Source organism: Phalangium opilio, unplaced genomic scaffold (assembly GCF_054372755.1).
Source record: "Phalangium opilio isolate 3A_F unplaced genomic scaffold, DU_Popi_V2 ptg000048l_1, whole genome shotgun sequence".
In the NCBI taxonomy this organism is placed as follows: Eukaryota; Metazoa; Arthropoda; class Arachnida; order Opiliones; family Phalangiidae; genus Phalangium; species Phalangium opilio.
This window is the reverse complement of record NW_028324170.1, coordinates 466,250-490,506: the sequence shown is the minus strand read 5'-3', so window position 1 is coordinate 490,506 and position 24,257 is coordinate 466,250. Positions and strand designations below refer to the sequence as shown.

At 38.7% G+C, this 24,257-nt stretch overlaps 1 protein-coding gene and 1 pseudogene across 11 annotated transcripts; one reads left to right on the top strand and one right to left on the bottom strand.

Moving 5' to 3' along the window:
• Positions 1-28: 28 nt before the first annotated feature.
• On the top strand, positions 29-23,580 carry LOC149673441 (post-GPI attachment to proteins factor 6-like). 8 transcript variants are annotated; one of them, XR_016366846.1, is made up of 14 exons: positions 29-285; positions 407-698; positions 765-969; positions 1,052-1,179; positions 1,241-1,536; positions 1,598-1,857; positions 1,913-2,050; positions 2,137-2,524; positions 2,625-2,803; positions 3,359-3,625; positions 3,710-3,926; positions 6,406-7,647; positions 7,732-7,895; positions 23,356-23,580. XR_016366846.1 is itself a non-coding variant. In XM_089838963.1 (13 exons), the coding sequence occupies exons 1-12, from the start codon at positions 204-206 to the stop codon at positions 5,149-5,151; spliced, it is 2,475 nt and encodes an 824-aa protein (XP_089695089.1). In that variant the 5' UTR covers positions 29-203; the 3' UTR covers positions 5,152-5,189; positions 5,746-5,887. The 8 variants fall into 8 exon arrangements, 2 of the variants coding, with proteins under 2 accessions (XP_089695089.1, XP_089695087.1); XR_016366844.1 differs by having other exon boundaries at positions 7,729-7,895; XR_016366847.1 differs by having other exon boundaries at positions 6,406-7,696; positions 7,784-7,895; positions 23,407-23,580.
• LOC149673442 (very long chain fatty acid elongase 6 pseudogene) lies at positions 7,123-23,191 on the bottom strand (annotated as a pseudogene). 3 transcript variants are annotated; one of them, XR_016366850.1, is made up of 2 exons: positions 22,760-23,191; positions 7,123-7,994 (listed from the first exon to the last, which is right to left on the bottom strand). The product of XR_016366850.1 is annotated as a very long chain fatty acid elongase 6 pseudogene, transcript variant X3 (transcript). The 3 variants fall into 3 exon arrangements; XR_016366849.1 differs by lacking the exon at positions 22,760-23,191 and adding an exon at positions 8,079-9,007; XR_016366848.1 differs by lacking the exon at positions 22,760-23,191 and adding an exon at positions 8,512-9,007 and having other exon boundaries at positions 7,123-8,391.
• Positions 23,581-24,257: the final 677 nt, after the last annotated feature.

Genomic DNA, 24,257 nt, shown 5'->3' with positions numbered 1-24,257 from the left:
CGACCTCAGCAGAGTCAGCACCATAAATAACCGTCTGAATTGTCGTCTGCTTAAATCGATTGGTGACAGTTTCGAAAGATCACCTTCTCTTATCGCTAAACGTCATAAAATACTCATTATTTCAAAATATCCGGTTCACAATGCATGATAACGAATTATAAATCTTAAATTTTACCGAAATAGCGTAGCAGGCGGAAGAAAACATGTTCGTTTCTAATAGTTTAGTTCTCTGTTTACTTCTTGCTTTGACAGTTGTTGCTCAAGGGCACTCAAAGGAACTGTCAAGTAAGTTTAATTCTAATTAATTTGCTTAAATAAAACTCGTTACTCTACGTTCCCTCGTAGGCCAACAATACAATCATAAGAATCTAGCGTTTTTAGGCTTACAATTGACAACACCCTTTAGGTGAACTGAACTCTGTAACTGCAAACAAACACCGAGATCAACCATCACCTGATACTCAAACTAATTCAATCCCTGAGAGTTTAACGCGTCATTATGTTCAGCAACAAGTTAAAGAGCCTCGTAAAACGCCAACCACTCAGGCGACGAATTCCAAATTATTACTCCCTTATCGAACTTACCGTGATGTCCAAATTGTACATTTCAAACTTCCTGAAGAAACATTCTTGGCTTCTTGGAAATTCTTATCCAACTGGACTAAAAGTAGTAAATGTAGAAGAAGAAAAATTACGGTGTACGCTATTTTTATTGCCTAATATTTAAGCTTTGGTAATTAGCTTAAATATTAGTACTTTTTTAGCCATCTTAGACACGGAGCTTTTCCCATTGTAAACCCGGATAACTCAACATTTCCGTCCGATATGTACTTGGGTGGGAATTCATTTACTTCACTTAGTTTTGAGGCTGATATCGAACCAACTTACTTAAATATCTCGGCTCCATTATCGGGAGATTGGTTTGCCGTTGCGTACATAGAGGAAGATACTGATAAAATAGTTCAAAAGGTATAAAAAATGGTTCCAAGGAGGGGTTTATGGTTGTATCCCAAGTGATTTAGATTGAAAAGTAGTTCAATACGTGTTTTAGGGTCTTTTTGCTGTATGTGAAACTTGGCTTCACTCTCAAGTTAGTTATTACATTGAAGAATCTGTGATATCCCTTATGCCTAGCGTTACTCTTAAAAATGATGCAATTAGAAAAGATCAGTTCTATCGGTAAATAACTTATTTTCCCACAAAACCAAAAGAAACACTGATTGGGATTTAATTTATTTAGATTTTTCACAAGTCACAATATATGGTCAGCCGAGATCACTGTTACAAAATGTTCAGTGACCTTTGAACAAAACTCAACAACTAACAAAGGGGAGGGAGATTGTCCTATTAGCGTATACTCGCGACCATTAGCTCTACCTCGCGGTAATTTTGAGGAAGAAACGTCTGTAAACTGCAGTTTGCAACAAGATTGCAGGGTTGAAGTTACGGCTGTTGCTGATGGCTGGAACTATGTCCTTGTTAAGGTTAATTCGTTATTAACGGAAGTACAATTTGAAATAACTGTAAATACAGCTGGTAGGTAATCACCAATAAGGTCTGACCCAACCAGAATTAATAAAAACACGCCTAAATAAAGCTTGCGAGGAAAGTAAAGATGACTCCTTTGAAGTTGCCGATGTTCCACTTCATCCAAACTCAAGGGTACCCAAATTTGAAGGGATGTTCAAGTCCCTTAGTCATAAGTTTATGGAGGACAGAAACGAAAGTCTGATAGAAGACTCGTTAATTTTGGATACTGAGCCCGCGCCGTTCGGACCTTCGTCCAAATCTTGCTGGCCGCGTATTCCCCTAGTTAGAAACAATTTACTTGGAAATTTCGCTTATCATTTTGACCAAGTAATTGTTTATTGTTAAATTTCGAGTTCTTCATTCTCCTAACGATGTTTAAAAGCTCCCAGATGTAAATGACAGCACGCCCATTCTTATAAACTTCTCGATGAACGCCGTTTCGTTGTTGTCATTTGAATTAACGTCCATGTTAGATACAGGAGGAACTTTGGCACTGGAAATGATTCTGCCTAAAACAGTTGTAAGACAAATTTCACGAGATAGGTGCCGGTAATGCATGGTAATACCACAATAATGGTAATTTAATGTCTGTTACTTTGCGTTTAGAATACAACAGAAAAGAACGTTTCCATATCGGTTTGCATGGAACACTTGATCCGTCCGCGGTTAAACTTGTACAGTGGGTCTTGTCTTTCACCGATGAGTTTATCGGTCAATACCAGTTCCTTTAAGAGTCGATTTGGAACATTGTTAATTCCATTTCCTCAAGCGGGACGTTGGTATCTCAGTCTCAGTGCCATTTGTTACTCGTCGCAATCGGTTAACGATAGTTCTGAAGTCCAAGACACGTTTGTTCCTTGCGACGATAACCATACTTCCGTTTTCTTACAAATCAAGTCTTCAGCGTGCATACAAGGACAATGCGGGGCTTACGGCAACTGTTACCAGTATATCAGCGGAAGTTTTATTTACAGCACCTGCGTTTGTGGCGGAGGTGAGTTGAATCTAAAATGGGAAGGGATCGAGTACAAAGGGTTTGAATGATGGCTCTCTTCAACCCTGATATGATTTTTTTTTTTGGTTTTATTTCGCAGGCTGGAGGGGTTGGGGGTGCAGTGACAATTCAACTGCCGTAGCCAATTCAGTTCTGTTAACTTCGGTCTTGTTACTTACTCTAAGCAACGTGTTTTTCCTGCCAGCTATCGTACTAGCTTTTAAAAGGAAATATTACATTGAAGGCGTCATTTATTTAGCCACTATGTTCTTTTCTACGGTAAGTCATCAAAAAGTGATGTTGGGGGTCGAGAGATGTTATTAAAGATTTGCACATTAATAGTGCAAAATGTGGTGCACAAAATGGTACTAAATATTAGTTCGTAGCTAAATTAGTTTAGGAGTTATTAAAAATTTTGTAATTAATTATCGCCAATGCAATTTTTATGAAAGGGGGTGGGGGGTTGACAAAAGTTCAGTTTTCTCAAAATTGGATTGACGAATTTCGCTGAAACGTTGAACTAAAATAGCCCAAATGGTCACCTATAAAATGGTACTAAGTATTAGTTCCTAGCTGAATTAGTTTAAGAGTTATTTAAAATTTTGTAATTAACAATCGCTAATGCTATTTCTATGGGGATAGGTAGTAGGTTTGAGAAAAGTTCTGTTTTCTCAAAATTTACTCGACAAATATTCTTGAAAATTTGCACATAACAAGCGCGTATTATGGTACAAAAGATGTTGAAAATTATTAGTTATTGCTTAATTAGTTTAGGAGTTTTTAATTAATTTATAATTAAAATTCGGAAATTTTCTTTTATTTGAATGAATGCAGATGTACCACGCTTGCGACGCCGAAATATTTTCCTACTGCATTATGAAATTGAGCGTATTGCAATTTTGCGATTTCTACTTGGCAATCTTATCAGTTTGGGTCACTTTAATCGCCATGGCGCAAATTCCTCTTGGTCACCCGTTCCAATCATTGGCCCACGAAGTTGGAGCCATCGGTGTCGCCATTGGCGTCGTCTATGACAGAACCGGGCTTTGGATCTTCATTGTACCTGTTGGACTGGCCATTTTCATCATTCTACTCTCCTGGGTAAGTGACCAAGTCACCAAAACTGACCATTCCGAGTTAACAGCGCGAACGTTTTTAATAAAAATATATTTTCTGATTTTCTAGACAAACCAATGCAAGAAAACGCGTCATTGTTACCCACGTGGTCGTATTTGGGCTTTGTTTCTGTTACCAGGTGTTGTTATTGCCGCCGTTGGACTGTGTCTGTACGCCTTTTTGGAAACGAGGTCGAACTATCAGTATATTCATAGTGGATGGCACGCTTGTATGGCTCTCTGCATCCTCTTTCTCTTACCGAAGAAACGTAAAGTTGAGGACAAAGGTAAGAACTAAGAATATCATATTATATTTCGTCGAATTCTAATCTATTGGGCGAGTACGTACAAATTATGGAGGCGAGTATCGATTATGGAATTTATTACTCGAGTTTCATTAGAAAATGTGAACCGCGAGAAATTATTCTATTTTATTTCTCATTGGGTATGGGGTCTGACTTAAAGGAATAGCGACGTGATTTAAAAATTATCTCAAATCTAAAGAAAACCTTAGTTTTTTGAGAGTTTAAACTCTTCTGATTCCAAAAATATGCTTGATTAATATTTAATTATGAAGGAAAACACAGAAAAAACACTTTGAAAACTTGAAATTTGGGGGACAAAGGCAAATTTGCGGAGAATATTTTTGGCGGGTTTTGCTCCTTGATACGTCACTCACGGCATCTCGCGGAAAAGCCAAGCGCGAGCGCCCGAGTCTACTAATGCCGCGCGAATCTGAATAAATTAGGCTTAACGCGGCGCGGCGACATTAAGAGGCGCGTCCCGTGAGCGACATCTAGAGAGAAAATTTCTCCTTACTACGTCATCAAACGAAAGAAAATCTCAACTAGGCCTTTTCCAAACACAAAACTTTGATTGCAATTTAATAAATTGCTACGAAACCAAATTCAAAAGTAAACATATCATAATAAACTAGATTTTTCAAGGATTTTTTTCGCATTTTTAGTTTGAGGATGACGAAAATTATGTCACTAACACTTTAAGTTCGTTTTTCTCAAAATGTTTTCTATGAATCTTGTTGAAAATTTGACAATTAATAGCGCGGATGATGGCCTAAAACGTGATACTAATCATTAGTTCGTAGCTTAATTAGTTTAAGAGTTATTAATTATTTCGTAATTAACTATCGCCAATGCTATTTCTATGGAAATATGTAAAGAGTTTCACTCAAGTTCGGTTTTCTCGAGATTGGGTTGACGAATGTTGTTGGACATTTGCAGACAAGTAGCGCAAAGTGTGACGCGCAAATTGATGCTAATTATTATTAATTAGTTTTGAAAATATTAGTTATTTTGTAATTAACTTTCGCCAATGCTATTTCTATGGGGCCCTACTCGCGAGTACTCGCCCGGTGTTATGTAAGTGAGATTCTCTGGGCATTGTTTCTCACATAGTAAAATTCTTTTGATGAATAGCCAATATCAGTATCATATTTTTAAGCCAGTATGTTTATGGTTTTTCCTATCAGCTTTTTTCAAATTGCTTCTATAACTTGGCTGTCATTGTGGAAAACTAATCATTGCTAAAATGTAAGCTTACGTATCGTAGATTAGGCTTGAATAGAGTGCTGTCAGTTGTGACGTCAGATCCAAGGTTAAACGTCACTCACGAGTCTGCCTTTAGCAATGGGCGGCCATGACAGTTACCGTTTTTTCTTTATGGGAAAACAGCATGGGTGACGTCACACCGGCGCTTCTGATAGCACTCTATATTTGTTAACCCCCCCCCCCCGCATTATATAGACCTATTTAAAAGAATTGTGAGTAAACAGGCCACTTTACGCCAACGAAACAATGCTAAGCCTAAATTGAAAAGTTATCAAATTGGGCTTTGTGATTTTTAGCTCCTGCATGAGTGCGTGAAAAATCTATTATTATAAATACATAAATCTTGTAAAGTTAGATAGTTTTGGAGATCTGGCGGACATTTCCATTGTTTTCCCTAAAACTAGCGGACATTTCCATTGTTTTCCCCGCTTTCCCTAAAACTATCATTTCAGTTTCTATCTTAAATATCGGAGGGAAGGATGTACTCAAAGGAATACGTATAAGTCGTTCTGATTTGGTTGTGTATTTGGCGCGATAGGTTGTCTGTCTTGGGAAGAGAATGGCAATGTCAACTGTAACAGTTACGTTCAAGTTGAAGCCCCAATCTCCGAAGACAACCACTCCGACGAGCAACTCCTTCCCTCGCAACAACAACAACCTCTCCCTAATCTCTAGTCTACGTTACAACTAAAATATATAACAACAATTATCTTACTAACAAGTACAAATAAGTACCAAAATTAGAATGAGAAAAGTTAATATTTACACTCCTAGCTTATGTGATTAATACTCCTAGTATAATACTTCATGACGACGACGTAGGTGGTTAGGGTGAAACATTTTCGTTAAGCCTTTGTCGCGAAAATTTTAACTATTATTACTACTATTATATTTAAGTTTAAAATCATATTATTGTTAAGGCAAAGCCTAATTAGATATATCCTGCCCCTACACGTAACTTGTTAAGCCTATTTATATATATATCCGGCCTGTCCCTACACAGCAACGTACCTTGTTAAGCCTAATTACCCGAACATTATAACTAACTCTTAATACTAAGTCAATAAAAAATAATTATTACTATCTAAAAATTTGCTTAATTTAATTCGTTTGTGATTTGAGAAACGTTTCGTCAATAATTAATGTTTCGGATTTTATGAATTTTGAACCCTAATCGTTTATTTATTTGTTTGTTTAGTGTCCATCAATCCCCTTGATGACGCACGATGGGTGGCCCACGACTCTCTAAAGTTCCTGAATGATAGCGAAAGCAATACTCTGTAGCGGCGCGCGAGTACCTACGTTTTGCTTCATTACTTCTTTATGTACTAAATCTTCAAGTACTCGCGCACTCTAACTCGGTGATGGTTATAGTCAGACTTATAAACGTGCCAAATTTAGTGAAATTTATAGTATTAGTGATAAATATAGCGCGAGTGAGATCACAGCGACCTAAAAGTTTTGAATGGAGGAAATTTGTTATTTAAGTATTATTTAGCATCGTTGGATAGAGGACAATTAGGGCTATCGCTCTCTTAATTATGACGTCACAAAGTTAAGGTCGTAAAGTGACTCGAGGGTGGAGTTGTTAAAAACCGGTTATCTCGACTCATAGTTAATGTAGGCCCAAGTACTTGGTATCGTTGAATAGAGGACAATTAGGGCTATGGTAAACTTAAGGGATTTTCCTTGCAATATAGTGAAACTAGAGTTATGGCGTCCCAAAAATTTGCGTCTGTTTGCAAAATCAGTAAAATTGGTTTATTCTGTTAAAGTCATTACAAATGTGAATGAATAAGAGCCGGCAGTCTATATATAACTGCCCGCAATGTAAACGTACGTTAAATAAAAATTAAGGGTATTTGTGTTGCTATTTTTTCTTCAAGAAAGAACAAAAATAAGGCGTGTATTCTTTTTATTGAATTTTTTTAGGAGGTTTTACAAGAACTTGATTATATCTGTTAACAAAGAAACTAACGAATAAGTACAATAGAAATGAACCAAACGTAATTCCGGCGATGGCCGCGGTTATAGAAGTTGTACATTGGCGGCCATGTAGGTTGGCTCTCAGCGCGTAAAAACCCGAGACTAATAACACAACCAATTGCAATATTTGCGCGCTGGTGACAATCATAGATACCTTAAGGGGGATTTGTACTTTAGCGGCTTTAAACGCGAAATAAGTATACATAAAAGAATGCACCGAGTAGTTAATAGCGATAATCCAACGTCCAGCCGCTGGTAAATCGGTTGCCAAAATCCACGTAAACACCAAAGTCAATACGTGATGCGCCACATGCAAGAAAGTCAATTGTTGTTTCTTCAAAACGACGAAAATTGTATCCAACAACTCGGGGGCTTTCGAAAGTACAAACGCCATAGCCCAAAACATCGACACGGAGTTGGCTGTGTTGTCACATACCGAAAACTCCATTCCAAAGTTGGTTAAGATATAACTCGTTTCCGGAACGATTCGTAACATACCGCAGGTACTGAAAACAGCCAAAATTGTATCCCATAGCAGAACCGCTTTGCGTATTTTCAAAGGTTTTCGATCTTTCATGTACTCCCTCAAGGAGAAGATGGCAATAAGATAGAACGCGGCGATATACAGACTGTAATGCCAGTTGTTATCGAACCAAAGCTTGACATCTTGAGCATTGTATTTGGATTCAAAATCTTGAACTAGTAAGTAATATTCGTATCCCGTGTAGTTCACTTTCCCGGAGCTCATCTTGAAATGATATCTCTGATATCCCACGCGGCTTTGAATATAATAAGAAATAACTGCGGAAAGGATAGTTTGAAAAACAAATGTTCAAGATATCGTTTAGTTATGGTTAACGTGACGTTAGAAAAAGCTTTAGTTACGCGGAAAACCTTTAACCTAGCCCGTTCATTGTTTTCATTATATTGTGACAGCGTAAGTTCGTAAGATATGTTCCATAAGTTTATCACTGGTTAATGAGAGCTTGTCACCAAGTGACGTAGGTCATAGATTCTCGTAAACCGATGCCTGGTCAGGCGCTGTCAAAATAGGAAGATGGACTGTAAAACTGTTTTCATTATATTGTGGCAGCGTAAGTTCATAAGATATGTTCCATAAGTTTATCACTGGTTAATGAGAGCTTGTCACGAAGTGACGTAGGTCATAGATTCTCGTAAACCGATGCCTGGTCAGGCGCTGTCAAAATATAGGAAGATGGACTGAGTGTAGTCAATTCTCGCTTATCGTTCTCGAACTAGCTCTCATTAAGTCTCTAGCATTACGAAGTATAGGTAGTGACATACTTATGGAAGATACCTTATAAACTTATGGTGGAAGGCAGAAAGATTTTCCATTTCCTTGACAACGTAAAAGTAATGTACGTAACTTTTCCTGTTAGTTCAGTGACACTTGAAATAATGGACGTAAGAGCGTAAATAACTAATTTATAGAACAGTTTAATTTCGTTTAAGTTTGAAAGGAAATAAATGCACAATTGATAATTGAAGGAAGTTGACATTTTTCAAATGGAAATTCAAGGACGTACCATTTATACAGTTGTTATTTTTATAATATTGAAATGGGTAAAACGCATAATGAAGTTTTTAATAAGTTTTGGAATGGATAATACTTGTTCAAATTACTCGTAATTTTAACGTGAGGTTAAAAATAGTTTGTTAATGTTGGGCAAAGTTTCAAAAGTTTGTCCGAGGGGCCAGTCACTTTGCGTAATCGGTGCACACCTTGACCTGTACCTTTCACTGTACTGGAATAATTACGCGTAATCGGTACACAAACACTACGTGAGTGGTTAGCCTCTCGATATGGGGCAAGACTAAAGTACAGAAAAAATCGAATGTGCCTAAGGTTGCCTAAGGTCGGAAATCACTAAAATCCCAGTCGGGCGAAACGGCGGTAGAGGAAACTTCATCCTAAACGTTATTTTTCACCAAGGGGACCGATGGGGAGTAAAATACATTTAATTATAATTAAAAATGATTAACATTTTACGAATTTAAGCTTTTCTATCATTCAAAACATCTAATTCTTTAAAAAATAACGATTTACTTTGACGGCGTTAGGACCACTTAACTCCGCCCACAATTCTGTACTTTAGTCAGCTTAGGCCCCTTTATGTTTCTTAATTATCCCGGCCTAATTCATTTAATTATTTCAATTAAAACCAATGTTATGAATTAAAAAACACCCCCTTTCACCCACTGTAACTTTACACTTTATTTCCTTAAGTAATCCTTATTAAAACCACCCCAAATCACCCTTAGGCACCCGCTGAGTATGATATACTTTGTCAACCAATAATGAAACCGGATATTTCTGGCGGGTGATTCGAAAAATTCTGTACTTTAGTCTGTCGATCAATTTCGAGTTTATTTCCGAAAGTCGAGCAAATTAAATAAAACAATCGATTTAGAACGACTAATTATCATGGAAAAAGGCTTATTCAACATCTTTTATGATTATTCCATGCTAATTTAAAATTTTCGCCCCCTTAGGCACCCTAAAAAAGGCCATCTTTACACTTTAAACGCTTAAATTTTAATTATCAAGGTCTTCTTACACAATATAGCTTACAAATATAATTATAATTAAACAAATTAATGTGGTAAACCTTCATTTCTACCCTTTGGAAACCTCAAAACAACGAAATCCAAATATTCATCTTTAATTGATACGATAAAGGCTCGAAAGATGCCGGTAGTGCATGCGAGAAAGATATCTTCAACTTAACTCCTCCCACAATTCTGTACTTTAGTCAGCTTAGGCCCCTTTATGTTTCTTAATTAATTCGGGCTAATTCATTTAATTACTTCAATATAAACGAGTGGTATAAATTAAAAAACACCCCTTTTCATCCCCTTCAAATTTCCACTTAATTTTCTCAACTAATTCTTATTAATACGACCCCAAACTACTCTTAGGCACCCGCTGAGTATGATATATTTTGTCAACCAATAATCAAACCGGATATATCTGGCGGGTGATTCGAAAAATTCTGTACTTTAGTCAGTCGATCAATTTCGAGTTTTTTCGCGGAAATCGAGCAAATTAATCAAAACAATCGATTTAGAACGACTAATTATCATGGAAAAAGGCTTATTCAACATCTTTATAATTATTCCATCCAAATTTAAAATTTTCGCCCCCTTAGGCACCCTAAAAAAGACCATTTTTACAATTTAAACGCTTAAATTTTAATTATGAAAGTCTTCTAACACAATAATAATTACAAATATAATTGTAATTAAACTAATTAATGTGGTAAACCTTCATTTGAACCCTTTGGAAACCTCAAAACAACGAAATCCAAATATGATATATATTCATCTTTAATTGATACCATAAAGGCTCGAAAGATGCCGGTAGTGCATGCGAGAAATATATCTTCAACTTAACTCCGCCCACAATTCTGTACTTTAGTCAGCTTAGGCCACTTTACGTTTCTTAATTATCCCGGCCTAATTCGTTTCATTATTTGAATATAAAGAAGTAGTAATAATTAAACAAAACACCTTCTTTCACCCCCTGTAATTTACCACTTTATTCTCTCAAGTAATCCTGATTAAATCTATCCCAAACCACCCTTAGGCACCCGCTGAGTAGGATATATTTTGTCAACCAATAATGAAACCGGATATTTCTGGCGGGTGATTCGAAAAATTCTGTACTTTAGTCTGTCGAGAAAATTCGAGTTTTTTCGCGGAAATCGAGCAAATTAATTAAAACAAACGATTTAGAAAAACTAATTAACATGGAAAAGGCATATTCAACATCTTTTATAAATATTTAACGCCAATTTAAAATTTTCGCCCCCTTAGGCACCCTAAAAAAGGCCATTATTACAATTTAAACGCTTAACTTTTAATTATCAAGGTCTCGATGTGGCTGCTATTACTAGCCCTTGGGTCGTCTTCTTTTATTTAGGTCCGACTCACTGTCACCAACATCGTGCACCTTTCTTCTCATTTCTTCAAGTCCGACTCACCTTCGCCATAGACCAATTATCTTTACCCTTTGTCCCTTTAACTTTTATGTATTACTACTGTATTGGCAACCATGCAAAGGGTTTTAACATAGGAGTGTTATATTTAAAAAAATAGAAATTAAGGTAGGACTAAGATGTGCGTCATGCTATTGTTAGGTTTGGTAAAAGGGTTTATAAATAAGAGGAGGTCCCGTACTGAGAATTCCCTGGCCAAAGAACATCCAGCCGGAGGCCCCAAGAAGTCCGTCGCCGTCTTAAGCCGACGCAGAACCACTCTGATTGTAGAGATTTTATTATTTATTTTACAGATGCAACTATTTGGTTTATATTTTTCTACTTCCAACTAGCTATATAGTTTATTTTTAATTTTGTCGCTACAGTTTTTGTTTTAAATAATTTTGTAGTTCATTCTTTTTCAATTATTTTATGTTCATAGATTGACTAGTTCGCTCTTCGCTATGATAAAGTAAAACCACTGCCGCGCAGAGCTGTGCTAATTAGCTGACAACTAATTGAATTAGAATTAGCAATTAGGGAAATATTTATGAACTAATTAATTAGCCAATTAGCAATTAGACATAGAAACTAATTCAATTCAATTAGAAATTAGGCATTTATTTATCAAACTAATTAATTAGAATTACTAATTTCTAATTAATTACTTGTCTAATTAAGGTAAAAAAGAGACCATAAGTAAACATAAAAGTTTAAAAGTGCCCATGGATTTAGTACTTTGGTAATGCAAAGTTTAATGTTTTAATGTCATTGAAAAACGGGTACGGAAGCCATGAATTATTCTCGAAAAATGAGACAAGCCTCGAGCCTTCCGTCATGTTAAAATTTGTCTCATTTCTTCATTTTCTTCCCACAGTTCCTATAATGGACCCCTGAGTAGTAAATACATGCGCACTGCTATTAATTCGAGTAGGTAAAACAGTCGAAATTTCGAAATGGGGCAGTTGCGAACTACGAAATTTTCTACTAGTACTAGTATTCTCTCATATTTGAGGAGCTGAAAAATTTAGAGTAGCACTAAGGTTTCCTCATCGATATAATAAGGCTTTTTCATATTCAAATAGATGAATCAAGAGTTAATTTCTCGATTTTTTTACAACAAATTGGCGTAAAAGATTAATTGAAAATTCAATTAGCTAATTAGTTAATCCTAAATCTAATTAAATTTTAATTAGATAATTACCTTTCCGATTCATACTAATTAATTAGAATTACTTCTCAATTAGCACTAAGGTAATTAAAATACAATTACCATTTTCAATTAGTAAATTTTGCTAATTAATTAGAAATTCAATTAGCTAACTAATTAATTAGCACAGCTCTGCCACTGCGTGACACACGCCGATGCCCAAACATATTAACTTGCCATGTCAGTCATTATTGGGAAAGAGATAAGTTCGTGCATTAAAGTCCACTAGAATAGTAAAATCTATAGCTCTTGCACAACCTTATGGATGGTCTTTCTCATATTTTCTCAGAAATTGTATGTTGCTAATTGCTTCCTAAGAGTTTAATTGGGTTTCGGTTTCAAGTATCAATCAAAATAATGCAACTTTTGATATAGATATTAAGCTAAATTATTTATACCTATATATTTTTTATCTTAGTGAAGAGGGATGTAACCGTTATATCGTCTCACAGTCCCTTTTTCGTTTTTGTCAATGCCCCTTTAGTTTTTTTTATACCCGTTTGAAAGGTTATTGATTTGCTAAAAGCGACAGTGGATGATTCGGATTTCATCCCAACTCAACTTCTACTTTTGATTTTATAGTTTAAAGCCCTTGTTTTTATATTTTGTTTTCCTGACCTTTACTCATTATATCCCCTGTGCTGCAGTAAGTTGTTACAAGGGGTGAAAGAGGGGTGTTCTTTTAATTTATACCACTTGTTTATATTGGAATAATGAAACAAATTAGGCCGGGATAATTAAGAAACGTAAAGTGGCCTAAGCTGACTAAAGTACAGAATTGTGGGCGGAGTTAAGTTCACTCCCGACACGTGTAGAGCCTTTTTCGTAACGCCATTAATTAAGGGGATGAAAATAATTAACTAGTTTTAATGAAGATTAGTATCGTGATTGATATGATATTTGAAGACTAGCTTATTGTATTTTTTAAAGCGATAAAAAAGTCGAATATTTTTCATATTTGGTTTCGGTTGTTTTGAGGTTACCAAAGGGTAGAAATGAAAGTTTACCTCATTAATTAGTTTAATTACAATTATATTTGTAATCTATATTGTGTTAAATTTAAGCGTTTAAATTGTAATAATGGCCTTTTTTAGGGTGCCTAAGGGGGCGAAAATTTTAAATTGGCGTTAAATATTTATAAAAGATGTTGAATATGCCTTTTCCATGTTAATTAGTTTTTCTAAATCGTTTGTTTTAATTAATTTGCTCGATTTCCGCGAAAAAACTCGAATTTTCTCGACAGACTAAAGTACAGAATTTTTCGAATCACCCGCCAGAAATATCCGGTTTCATTATTGGTTGACAAAATATATCCTACTCAGCGGGTGCCTAAGGGTGGTTTGGGATAGATTTAATCAGGATTACTTGAGAGAATAAAGTGGTAAATTACAGGGGGTGAAAGAAGGTGTTTTGTTTAATTATTACTACTTCTTTATATTCAAATAATGAAACGAATTAGGCCGGGATAATTAAGAAACGTAAAGTGGCCTAAGCTGACTAAAGTACAGAATTGTGGGCGGAGTTAAGTTGAAGATATATTTCTCGCATGCACTACCGGCATCTTTCGAGCCTTTATGGTATCAATTAAAGATGAATATATATCATATTTGGATTTCGTTGTTTTGAGGTTTCCAAAGGGTTCAAATGAAGGTTTACCACATTAATTAGTTTAATTACAATTATATTTGTAATTATTATTGTGTTAGAAGACTTTCATAATTAAAATTTAAGCGTTTAAATTGTAAAAATGGTCTTTTTTAGGGTGCCTAAGGGGGCGAAAATTTTAAATTTGGATGGAATAATTATAAAGATGTTGAATAAGCCTTTTTCCATGATAATTAGTCGTTCTAAATCGATTGTTTTGATTAATTTGCTCGATTTCCGCGAAAAAACTCGAAATTGATCGACTGACTAAAGTACAGAATTTTTCGAATCACCCGCCAGATATATCCGGTTTGATTATTGGTTGACAAAATATATCATACTCAGCGGGTGCCTAAGAGTAGTTTGGGGTCGTATTAATAAGAATTAGTTGAGAAAATTAAGTGGAAATTTGAAGGGGATGAAAAGGGGTGTTTTTTAATTTATACCACTCGTTTATATTGAAGTAATTAAATGAATTAGCCCGAATTAATTAAGAAACATAAAGGGGCCTAAGCTGACTAAAGTACAGAATTGTGGGAGGAGTTAAGTTGAAGATATCTTTCTCGCATGCACTACCGGCATCTTTCGAGCCTTTATCGTATCAATTAAAGATGAATATTTGGATTTCGTTGTTTTGAGGTTTCCAAAGGGTAGAAATGAAGGTTTACCACATTAATTTGTTTAATTATAATTATATTTGTAAGCTATATTGTGTAAGAAGACCTTGATAATTAAAATTTAAGCGTTTAAAGTGTAAAGATGGCCTTTTTTAGGGTGCCTAAGGGGGCGAAAATTTTAAATTAGCATGGAATAATCATAAAAGATGTTGAATAAGCCTTTTTCCATGATAATTAGTCGTTCTAAATCGATTGTTTTATTTAATTTGCTCGACTTTCGGAAATAAACTCGAAATTGATCGACAGACTAAAGTACAGAATTTTTCGAATCACCCGCCAGAAATATCCGGTTTCATTATTGGTTGACAAAGTATATCATACTCAGCGGGTGCCTAAGGGTGATTTGGGGTGGTTTTAATAAGGATTACTTAAGGAAATAAAGTGTAAAGTTACAGTGGGTGAAAGGGGGTGTTTTTTAATTCATAACATTGGTTTTAATTGAAATAATTAAATGAATTAGGCCGGGATAATTAAGAAACATAAAGGGGCCTAAGCTGACTAAAGTACAGAATTGTGGGCGGAGTTAAGTGGTCCTAACGCCGTCAAAGTAAATCGTTATTTTTTAAAGAATTAGATGTTTTGAATGATAGAAAAGCTTAAATTCGTAAAATGTTAATCATTTTTAATTATAATTAAATGTATTTTACTCCCCATCGGTCCCCTTGGTGAAAAATAACGTTTAGGATGAAGTTTCCTCTACCGCCGTTTCGCCCGACTGGGATTTTAGTGATTTCCGACCTTAGGCAACCTTAGGCACATTCGATTTTTTCTGTACTTTAGTCTTGCCCCTCGATATGCTTAAAACTTATTTAAATTGACAGAGAGTTTCGTTTTTCCCTTGGTGTCTATTTGTGTTCTATTATTTTATTGCTAGAAATGTGTTTTATTCCTAGTTAACGAGTTTTGTTATTATTTACCGTTTTTGCTAGGTGTGGTTATATAACCAGACCTAGCTTTGCGCTGATGATTTGTGTGTGAATGTATGTTTGTGGCCGGGGTTTTTACCTTTCCGAGTGACGGATGTCACGGAGAGGTTCTAATTTTGACGTGTCTGTCTGTCAGTGTGTGTGTGTGTCAGTCTGTTGTTATTCACTACAGGGGACCGCGTTCGCAGTTTTCAAATCAGAGCAAACCTTTTCCCGAATTCCGGACCGGAAATTTGGAAAATTGTATTCCACTTACAATGCCTATTACTCCATTGTCTGTCTAACACCCCTATCATCCGGTCTTTTATCCATCCCACATGGACACCAGTCTGTACTTACTGTCCTTTAAACACCACCATCATCTGGTCTTTTGTCCATCCCACATGGACACCAGTCTGTACGTACTGGCTTCTACACCACCATCATCCGGTCTTTTGTCCATCCCTCATGGACACCAGTCTGTACTTACTGGCTTCTAAACACCACCATCATCTGGTCTTTTGTCCATCCCACATGGACACCAGTCTGTACGTACTGGCTTTTACACCACCATCATCCGGTCTTTTGTCCATCCCTCATGGACACCAGTCTGTACGTACTGGCTTCTAAACACCACCATCTTCCGGTCTTTTGTCCATCCCACATGGACACCAGTCTGTACATACTGGCTTCTATCTCCATCATCTTCATTAAGGTTAAGACGTACGCGGCGATCGGCTAGTGTTACGAGAAATGTCTAGCCTCCCAATGGCGGGGCTTCCACCAAAGGTTCACGCAATTGCGCTGTTCTTACCTAAATAATAAGGTTATAGGAGAAAGCATCATTGTGGTAATTAGATCAGTGAAAGGGCTATTCGTAATACTGCAAACCAGTTGTGAATGTAGTTATGAGAATACAGGGAACATATCTTATAAACTTATGTTGGATCATAAGTTTATTATAAGATATATCTTATGAACTTATGATTGGATGTAAAATGTCTGCTTTACAGTATATTCGTGTAAGCGTTGTTTATACGTATGTCAGGGTTCATATTTAAATGAATGGAAGAGCGACAAGATGAATTGTTTAAAGAAAGAAATTAAGTTTAATAATTCGAATTCAGGTTACAAGGTAGAACGCGACTGCATCGTTGCAAAGTCCGGGAGCGAGAGAGCGAGGGTCCCAAAAAATATACGCGAGAAAAAAAGAGAAAGGGTCATCCCCGCTCAACCAAAAAAAAGGGGAAGGGAATGAAAGCTACTCAGAGGTTATCGCCCCTTTGACCAAAGGGGACTTGGCGCGGCGACTATGTCGCCATCTAGCATACACAAAAAATTTTAAAGCTAACATTCGGTCATCCTACTTGTTAAAACTCCGGTTTAACATAAGAAAAAGAAACAAATAAAACAAAAGTTTACGAAACACTAAATTATGCAAATGAGATTAAATAGACGTAAAGTTCAAACACTAAACATAATCATCCAAATACGCGGGCTTCTGGCGTTGCCTTATCGGGCGTCGGGGAGGGTCTGGATCGACTCCGTCATCTTCGTCAGACGTATCGGCCGTGGTTAGCTCATTTCCGGGAGGATCGTCTTCGGCGTTATCCTCTATCAGGAATCGTTTGAGCTTATCCACCGGAGCCGTATTCCGGTAAAATCTCTGACTCCGCTGATTCTCGGGGAGGTCTTCTATGAGGTACCTATCGTATTTGAGTTTGTCCGACACAACATAAGGACCTTTGTATTTTGAAGCCGTTTTCCGAGGTAAACCTGTCGCCGGTGGTTCCCGTTCAACCACCACCAGGTCACCCGGCTCGAACGTTGGGGCTTTGGCCCTACGGACGTTGTACCTTAGTCTCTGTTTCTCCTGGTCCGCACGAATAGCTTCAATAGCTGTCTCACGGCGCTCTAGTACGTCGGCGTCGAGAGTTTCTCTTACTGCGTCTTCGATTACGCTTCCGGTCGGATTTCTTGACGGGAAATTCAGGAGCAAAGAGAACGGAGATCGGCCAGTGGCCTTATGAAACGTGTTATTAATGCCCCACTGGAGCTGATGCACACGGGCATCCCAATCTTTATCGTCATCGCGGATGCACATACTCGCGAGTGCCGGGGTTAAGAGCCTATTCAGACGTTCCACCTGACCGTTACCACGCGGCGTCGCTGTCGAATTAACTACGTGTGAGATCTTGGCCTCCTTACAGAGCCCTTCGAAAGATCTCCCGGTATACGAAGTACCTTGATCGGTTATTACGCGCGTCGGCGCGCCGAACAGTCCAATTAAATCCTCGAGGAACCGCCTCGTAGGATTCATTCCAGAGTTCCGTACTGGTCGCAAAACTGTAAATTTCGTGAAAGCGTCTATCGCGACTATCAAATACGTATTTCCGCGAGTACTTTTCACGAAGGGACCTAAATGGTCCATATGTAACGTATGAAAAGGGGTTCCGACCTTATCGATAGGATGCAGCTCCCCAGGTCGTTTTCCCGCCGGCCGTTTATGAAACAGGCACTCGACGCACGAAGAAATATAACGCCGTACGTAGCGTTTTAGCTTTGGAAACCAAAAATTTTCACGAATTTTAGCACAAGTTTTATCGACACTAAAATGCCCGATGTCATCGTGACAGTTCTTAACTACGCGCCATCTGGCGCGATCGGGTACCACCCAGAGAAGCGATTCTGGCTTCCCAGTTTCCGTCGGAGCTACCCTTTTGAAGAGTTTTCCGTGTTTCAAAGCAAATTCTCTACGATTTTGCAAATCGCTTTTCGTTGGCTTCTCTTTCGTCGAAATGCTTTCCTTTAAAGCTCGGATTCTAGGATCGTCGTGTTGTGCAGCAGTCAGGAAATCTTCTCGTGATACTTCGGTATGAAAGATTTCCACACCTTTGACTGTGTCAACTTCTTCCGCGTCACTCCAGGGAGACCGACTCAACGCGTCCACGTGAGCCATACGAGTACCCGGACGATGGAGGACTTCAAACGTGTATTCTTGTAGGCGTAGCCACCACCGACCGATTCGCGGCACTAGGTGACGTTTAGACAATGTACACCGTACAGAGTTACAATCCGTTATTACGTGAAACTCGCGACCAACCAAATAAACCCGAAATTTTTCTAAACCCCATACAACCGCTAGGGTTTCCAGCTCGCTCGAATGGTACAGAGCTTCATCGCGTGTGGTTTTACGGCTCGCGTAACAAACAGGATGCCATCTGTCATCCTGTGACTTTTGCAAGAGGATTGCTCCCAGTCCATCTTTACTAGCGTCAGTATGAACTTGCGTCTCGGCTTGTACATCGTAAAGCGACAAGATAGGCCTTTCCGTTAGCCTCGTTTTCAGGGATTCAAAAGCTCGTTGCTGCTTCTCTTGCCACTCCCATGGCGAATCCTTACGTAAGAGACTTGTCAATGGTTCGGCTTCAACCGCGAAGCCCTTAACAAACCTCCGAAAATAGCTAGAGAGCCCAAGAAAGCGGCGTAGCTCATGGACGTTGGTGGGTACGGGGAAGTTTTTCACGCACTCGATTTTTCTGGATCCAGGGCGAATGCCAGACTCGTCGATTTCGAAACCCAGGTAATCGATATTTCCCAAAAGAAAGCGACATTTCTTTAGGTTGAGGGTGAGATTAGCGTTGCGTATGACGTCCAAAACCTGACGTAGGTTTAAGAGTCCTTCCTCTTCGTCTACCGAGGGTATCAGTACGTCGTCCATGTAGGTTAAGGCTACAGCGTACCTTAGCGATCCCAACACAGAATTTACCATTTTCTGAAACACTCCGCAAGCGTTGGAGAGTCCAAAAGGCATTACTACAAATTGGTAGTGTCCGTCGGGTGTTACGAACCCGGTCTTTTCCTTTGATTCTTCGCTCAATGGAATTTGATAATAGCCGGACATCATGTCAAGGCTAGTGAAAAGCTTATTTCCACTCAAACGTTCGAGTTGTGAGTCGATTAGCGGCAGAGGGTACGCGTTCTTTTTCGTGATCTTATTCAACGCGCGAAAGTCAATGCACAAACGTTCGTCCCCCGTCTTCTTCTTGACGATAAGAATGGGACTCGAGTATGGAGAGTCCGATTCCTCGATAATTCCGGCCGCTAAAAGTTCCGATATTTTTTTTCTAACGCGGTCTCGTTCAGCGAATGACAACCGATAGGGTCTGTACGTGACCGGTTCATTTGACGTAAGCTCTATATTCATGACAGCTTTGTCCGTCCGTCCGAGTTCGCTTAGATCGTTAGCGAAACAATCTCGGTATTCGTTCAATAATCCGTGCAATCGCTCTATAGTACCGATGGAGAGATTTTCGCCCGCAATTACGTTTTCGGCGGGAAGTGGCGGTAGCGCGATCGGCTTCGTATTAAGGACCTCTCTCGTGGGACCGGTTTCGCGTACACAAATCTCGGCGCGCGCCATTTTTCGCCCCGCTTCAATTATTAGCTCTTTATCCGATACGTTAAAAATCGGCATCGTAGTCGCGCCATCCCGTTCGAGGGAACAGACCGTTCGCGGTAGACAGTACTCGTTTCCGGGAATCATACGAACCGATGATTCTATATATAAATCGGTCCCGTTTTTAAGCTCGTCTCGGGAGATCACGTCGATAAAGCCGACGTAATTTGGAGGGATCACGGTAGCGGCTCGCGCCCACAAATTAACCGTTGGCTCGGGTAAATCCGGAATCGTCAGATTTTTCAAGCGGTCGTCTCCCTCACAGTTCTCGGGTCGCTCCTCGAAAATTCTCAAGGCATTCTTTCGTTTGACAACCACCACGTGTGGCTGTTCGGTAAACGGCTGCCCTATCATGACAGGTATCGATTGAACGTTATCAGGTACCACGTACGCCTCTACCTCAGCCGAAGCTTGGTCCACTGTTAGAGTCAAGTTGCAAACCCCTTCGGGCTTCGTACGACCGGAGCCGTAGCCACCTATGAAGAAATCGTTATCGGTTTCTCTCACTCGTAGCCGTAGTTGATCGGCGCTACTTCGGCGCACCGTCACGCATTTGCTGCCTAAATCGACGTAGGCTTTCATCGGTTGTCCATCAACCAAAGCGTCCATGAAATATTTCACGTTGCCATCGGCGTCAGCTTTTCTACTTTCAACGTGTAGCGCGTCGCTGGACGCTCCATTCGACGGCGTTTTTCGGCTACATTGACTGGATTCGTGTCCGGTTCTTTGACAAATGGTACATCGGTCTTTTCTCGGCGGTTTTGGGCAGTCTCTTGAGAAATGTCCATAGTCTCTACAGTTAAAGCAAAGGTATTCCCCTTTCTCATTTACGCGGGGTCGATTTTGTCCGTTTCCGGATCTTTTATACTCGTTATTTGAAACCGTACTACGCGATTCAAATCCGGAAGTTTTCCCGTTACGACCGTGGGTGTCCTTGGATGATTCATTATAACGCGTTCGTTCGTTAGAGTTCCTGTTTTGATTTCGTCCGCGACTTTGCAAACGCTCTTCGAGTTGTTTAACGCACAACAATAGTTCTGGAGGTCTTGTGAAATCGCGTACCGATAAAGCCGTAATTAATGAGTCGTCATTAAGTCCTGTGATTAAATATTCTATCATCGCTTCGTCAGATAGTCCACAAAGCCTAGCTTTTGCGATCTTATCATGATAGTATATTTCTACGCTTTCTCCTGCACGTCTCACGCGTCTCTCCATCTCGCGATATAATCGTTGCGAGCTCTTGGCGGGAGGGAACCATTCGACTAACAGTTCCTTCCACTCGGGCCATGTTCGTACCACTACGTCGAGTGACTCGAACCAAACCTTGGCCGTCCCTCTTAATTTAGGTAGGGCACAGCTTACGGTTAAACTATCCGACCATCCGTAGGCTCGGGCGGAATCATCGACTTTTTTAATCCACATCGAGACATCCTGATGAGGGGCTTCTATGGGGTCGAACTCCGGTATCAACTTGGCAGCTTCTGAAGCGTTAACCGGGCTACGTTCGCTAGCCGGTGTCGCACGCTGAGCAGTCGCCTCTAACGTCTGTTGAACCGCCGCCGCTACGGCCGCCTTGATGGATTCTTCGAATCCCGCGAGGGAAATATATCCCGCTGGTACACCTTCGCCGTTACCGTCAGCCATTGTACCCTCGTCGTCGTAGGTTTCTACCTCGGGTTCGTGGAAAAGTCCGTTCGCGGTAGGACAGCCTTCGTCGTCTCTCGCGTTGTAAAACGTTTCGTCGTTTTGTCGTTGAGCCAAGGCCCTCCTACACTCGTGGCAGATTTCTTGCGCGGAATTGGCTATCCTAGTGCTCCGTCTTACGTGGGGGCAACCTTCTACAATCTCCGGCATGAATTATGTTCTTATCATCGATACGTCGATGATGGCGGTCTCGATTCGCGGACCTCGTGGTCGAGAGAAGTTTGCAAAGGCGGATCGTCACCTAATTGCGTTCGTATCTCTCTCTAAGTATGTAATTAAGCCCAGCTTTAATTACAGTACTTCGTGGTGATCGTGCTCTCGATTAAGGCTATCGTCATGGCGTTCGAGCCAAAAATTTCGCTAAGCCTAACCTCGTGTAATCCTAATTCATCTCGTTCAATTTCGGCGTTTTTAAGTTATAATCCCACTTCTGAGATGTAAGCGTTGTTTATACGTATGTCAGGGTTCATATTTAAATGAATGGAAGAGCGACAAGATGAATTGTTTAAAGAAAGAAATTAAGTTTAATAATTCGAATTCAGGTTACAAGGTAGAACGCGACTGCATCGTTGCAAAGTCCGGGAGCGAGAGAGCGAGGGTCCCAAAAAATATACGCGAGAAAAAAAGAGAAAGGGTCATCCCCGCTCAACCAAAAAAAAGGGGAAGGGAATGAAAGCTACTCAGAGGTTATCGCCCCTTTGACCAAAGGGGACTTGGCGCGGCGACTATGTCGCCATCTAGCATACACAAAAAATTTTAAAGCTAACATTCGCTATTGTTTTAATACTGCTTTAATAATTATAAATTCGTAAATTTTTACTTCAAAAAAAGAGAAATAATTCTATATCTAGGTTAATAAGTTTGTACATGGTTTGTAGTAATAGTTTTCCTCTTGACTCGGAGAGGTAATATTTTGGTTTTTCCAACTTGTAAAAACGTAATATTGTTGTAGTTGAACTTTGAACTTACCCGTTTTCACCCAGTCCTCTATTTTATCATCGGGTAAACTGGAACAATATTAACTATCCGAAGATGATTTGGTTTCCCAAAGGTTTAACTCGGAACAAGTTAATCTAGTTTTGAAAAAAGCTGTTCTATTCTGTTTTAAGCTGTTTAATGTGTGTTTATGCTGTTTTATTGTGTTTTTATCGGTTTTTATGCAGTTTTATTCTGTTTTGAGCAGTTTTATTGTGTTTCTATGCTGTTTAAAGTGTGTTTATGCTGTTTAATGTGTGTCTATGATGTTTTATTGCGTATTATACTGTTTATTGTGTTTTACTGTGGTTTATGTTGTTCTATGCTGTTTTATTGTGATTTATGCTGTTTTATTGTGTGTTTATGCTGTTTTATTGTGTGTTTATGCTGTTTTATTGTAGTTTTTGTGTGTTTCATTGTAGTTTCTGTGCGTTTTATTGTATTTTTTGTGCGTTTTATTGTAGTTTCTGTGCGTTGTATTGTAGGTTTTGTGTTTTATTGTAGTTTCTGTGCTAATTAAAGCATTCCAAGTATTAATACTAGTGTTTATGTCGATAATGAGTTAAAAATGAACTTTTCTAATTTCAAAGAAAAATACAAGAATCTGCCGCATTATGAGCCTTTTCACGTCTTCTTCCCAGTGCCAAGCAGAGCGGACGGGATCGACGCCATTCAGTGATAAAAGAGGGCTTCTCATATCACACGCCGCGAGCAAGTTTCAACGAAGTTTACTTTTTGTTTTTATATCTATATACTTTTGTTTATACTTCATAAATGTACTATAGAATAAATAAATTGTTCGTCGATTTAATGAATCTCATTTTTTATTCCTTTTCTTGTCAATTAAGTTACAGCAGGCATATATACGATTTTAAAATGCATTAATTAGATTAAAAAGGATTGGGAATATGGGTTAATTAGAGGTTCCCGGTAATAACTATAGCACTGTTAAAGGCAGCGCGTCGAGGGGCTATTCACTAATGAAAATTTTCTTTTATTGGTGATTTTTATTCACGCTTTTAAAAAGGATAGGGATTCATTGGTGATTTAAAATGGATGGGGATTAATGGTTGCGTCTGGATTACGAGTAATCATCGAGGGGCTACTCACTAAAAACTCGTTAGTGATTTTAAACGGGATTGGGATTGTGGGTAACTTAGGGCTACGGGTTGTTATTATTTTACTAGTTATGAACGGATTATTAAGCATTCACACATTTGCCGCTAGGGGAGCTGCAAACGTAGTTACGTATTTACTGACATCTAAAACATGATAAAATTCTGCTAGACGTTCGTGTAAAAAATAGATAGTTCATAAATTGCCGCTAGGGGCGCTGTGTACGTAGTTACGTATTTACTGACATCTAAAACATGATAAAATTCTGCTAGACATTCGTGTAAGCAATAGATAGTTCATAAATTGCCGCTAGGGGCGCTGTATACGTAGTTACGTATTTACTGACATCTAAAACATGATAAAATTCTGATAGACG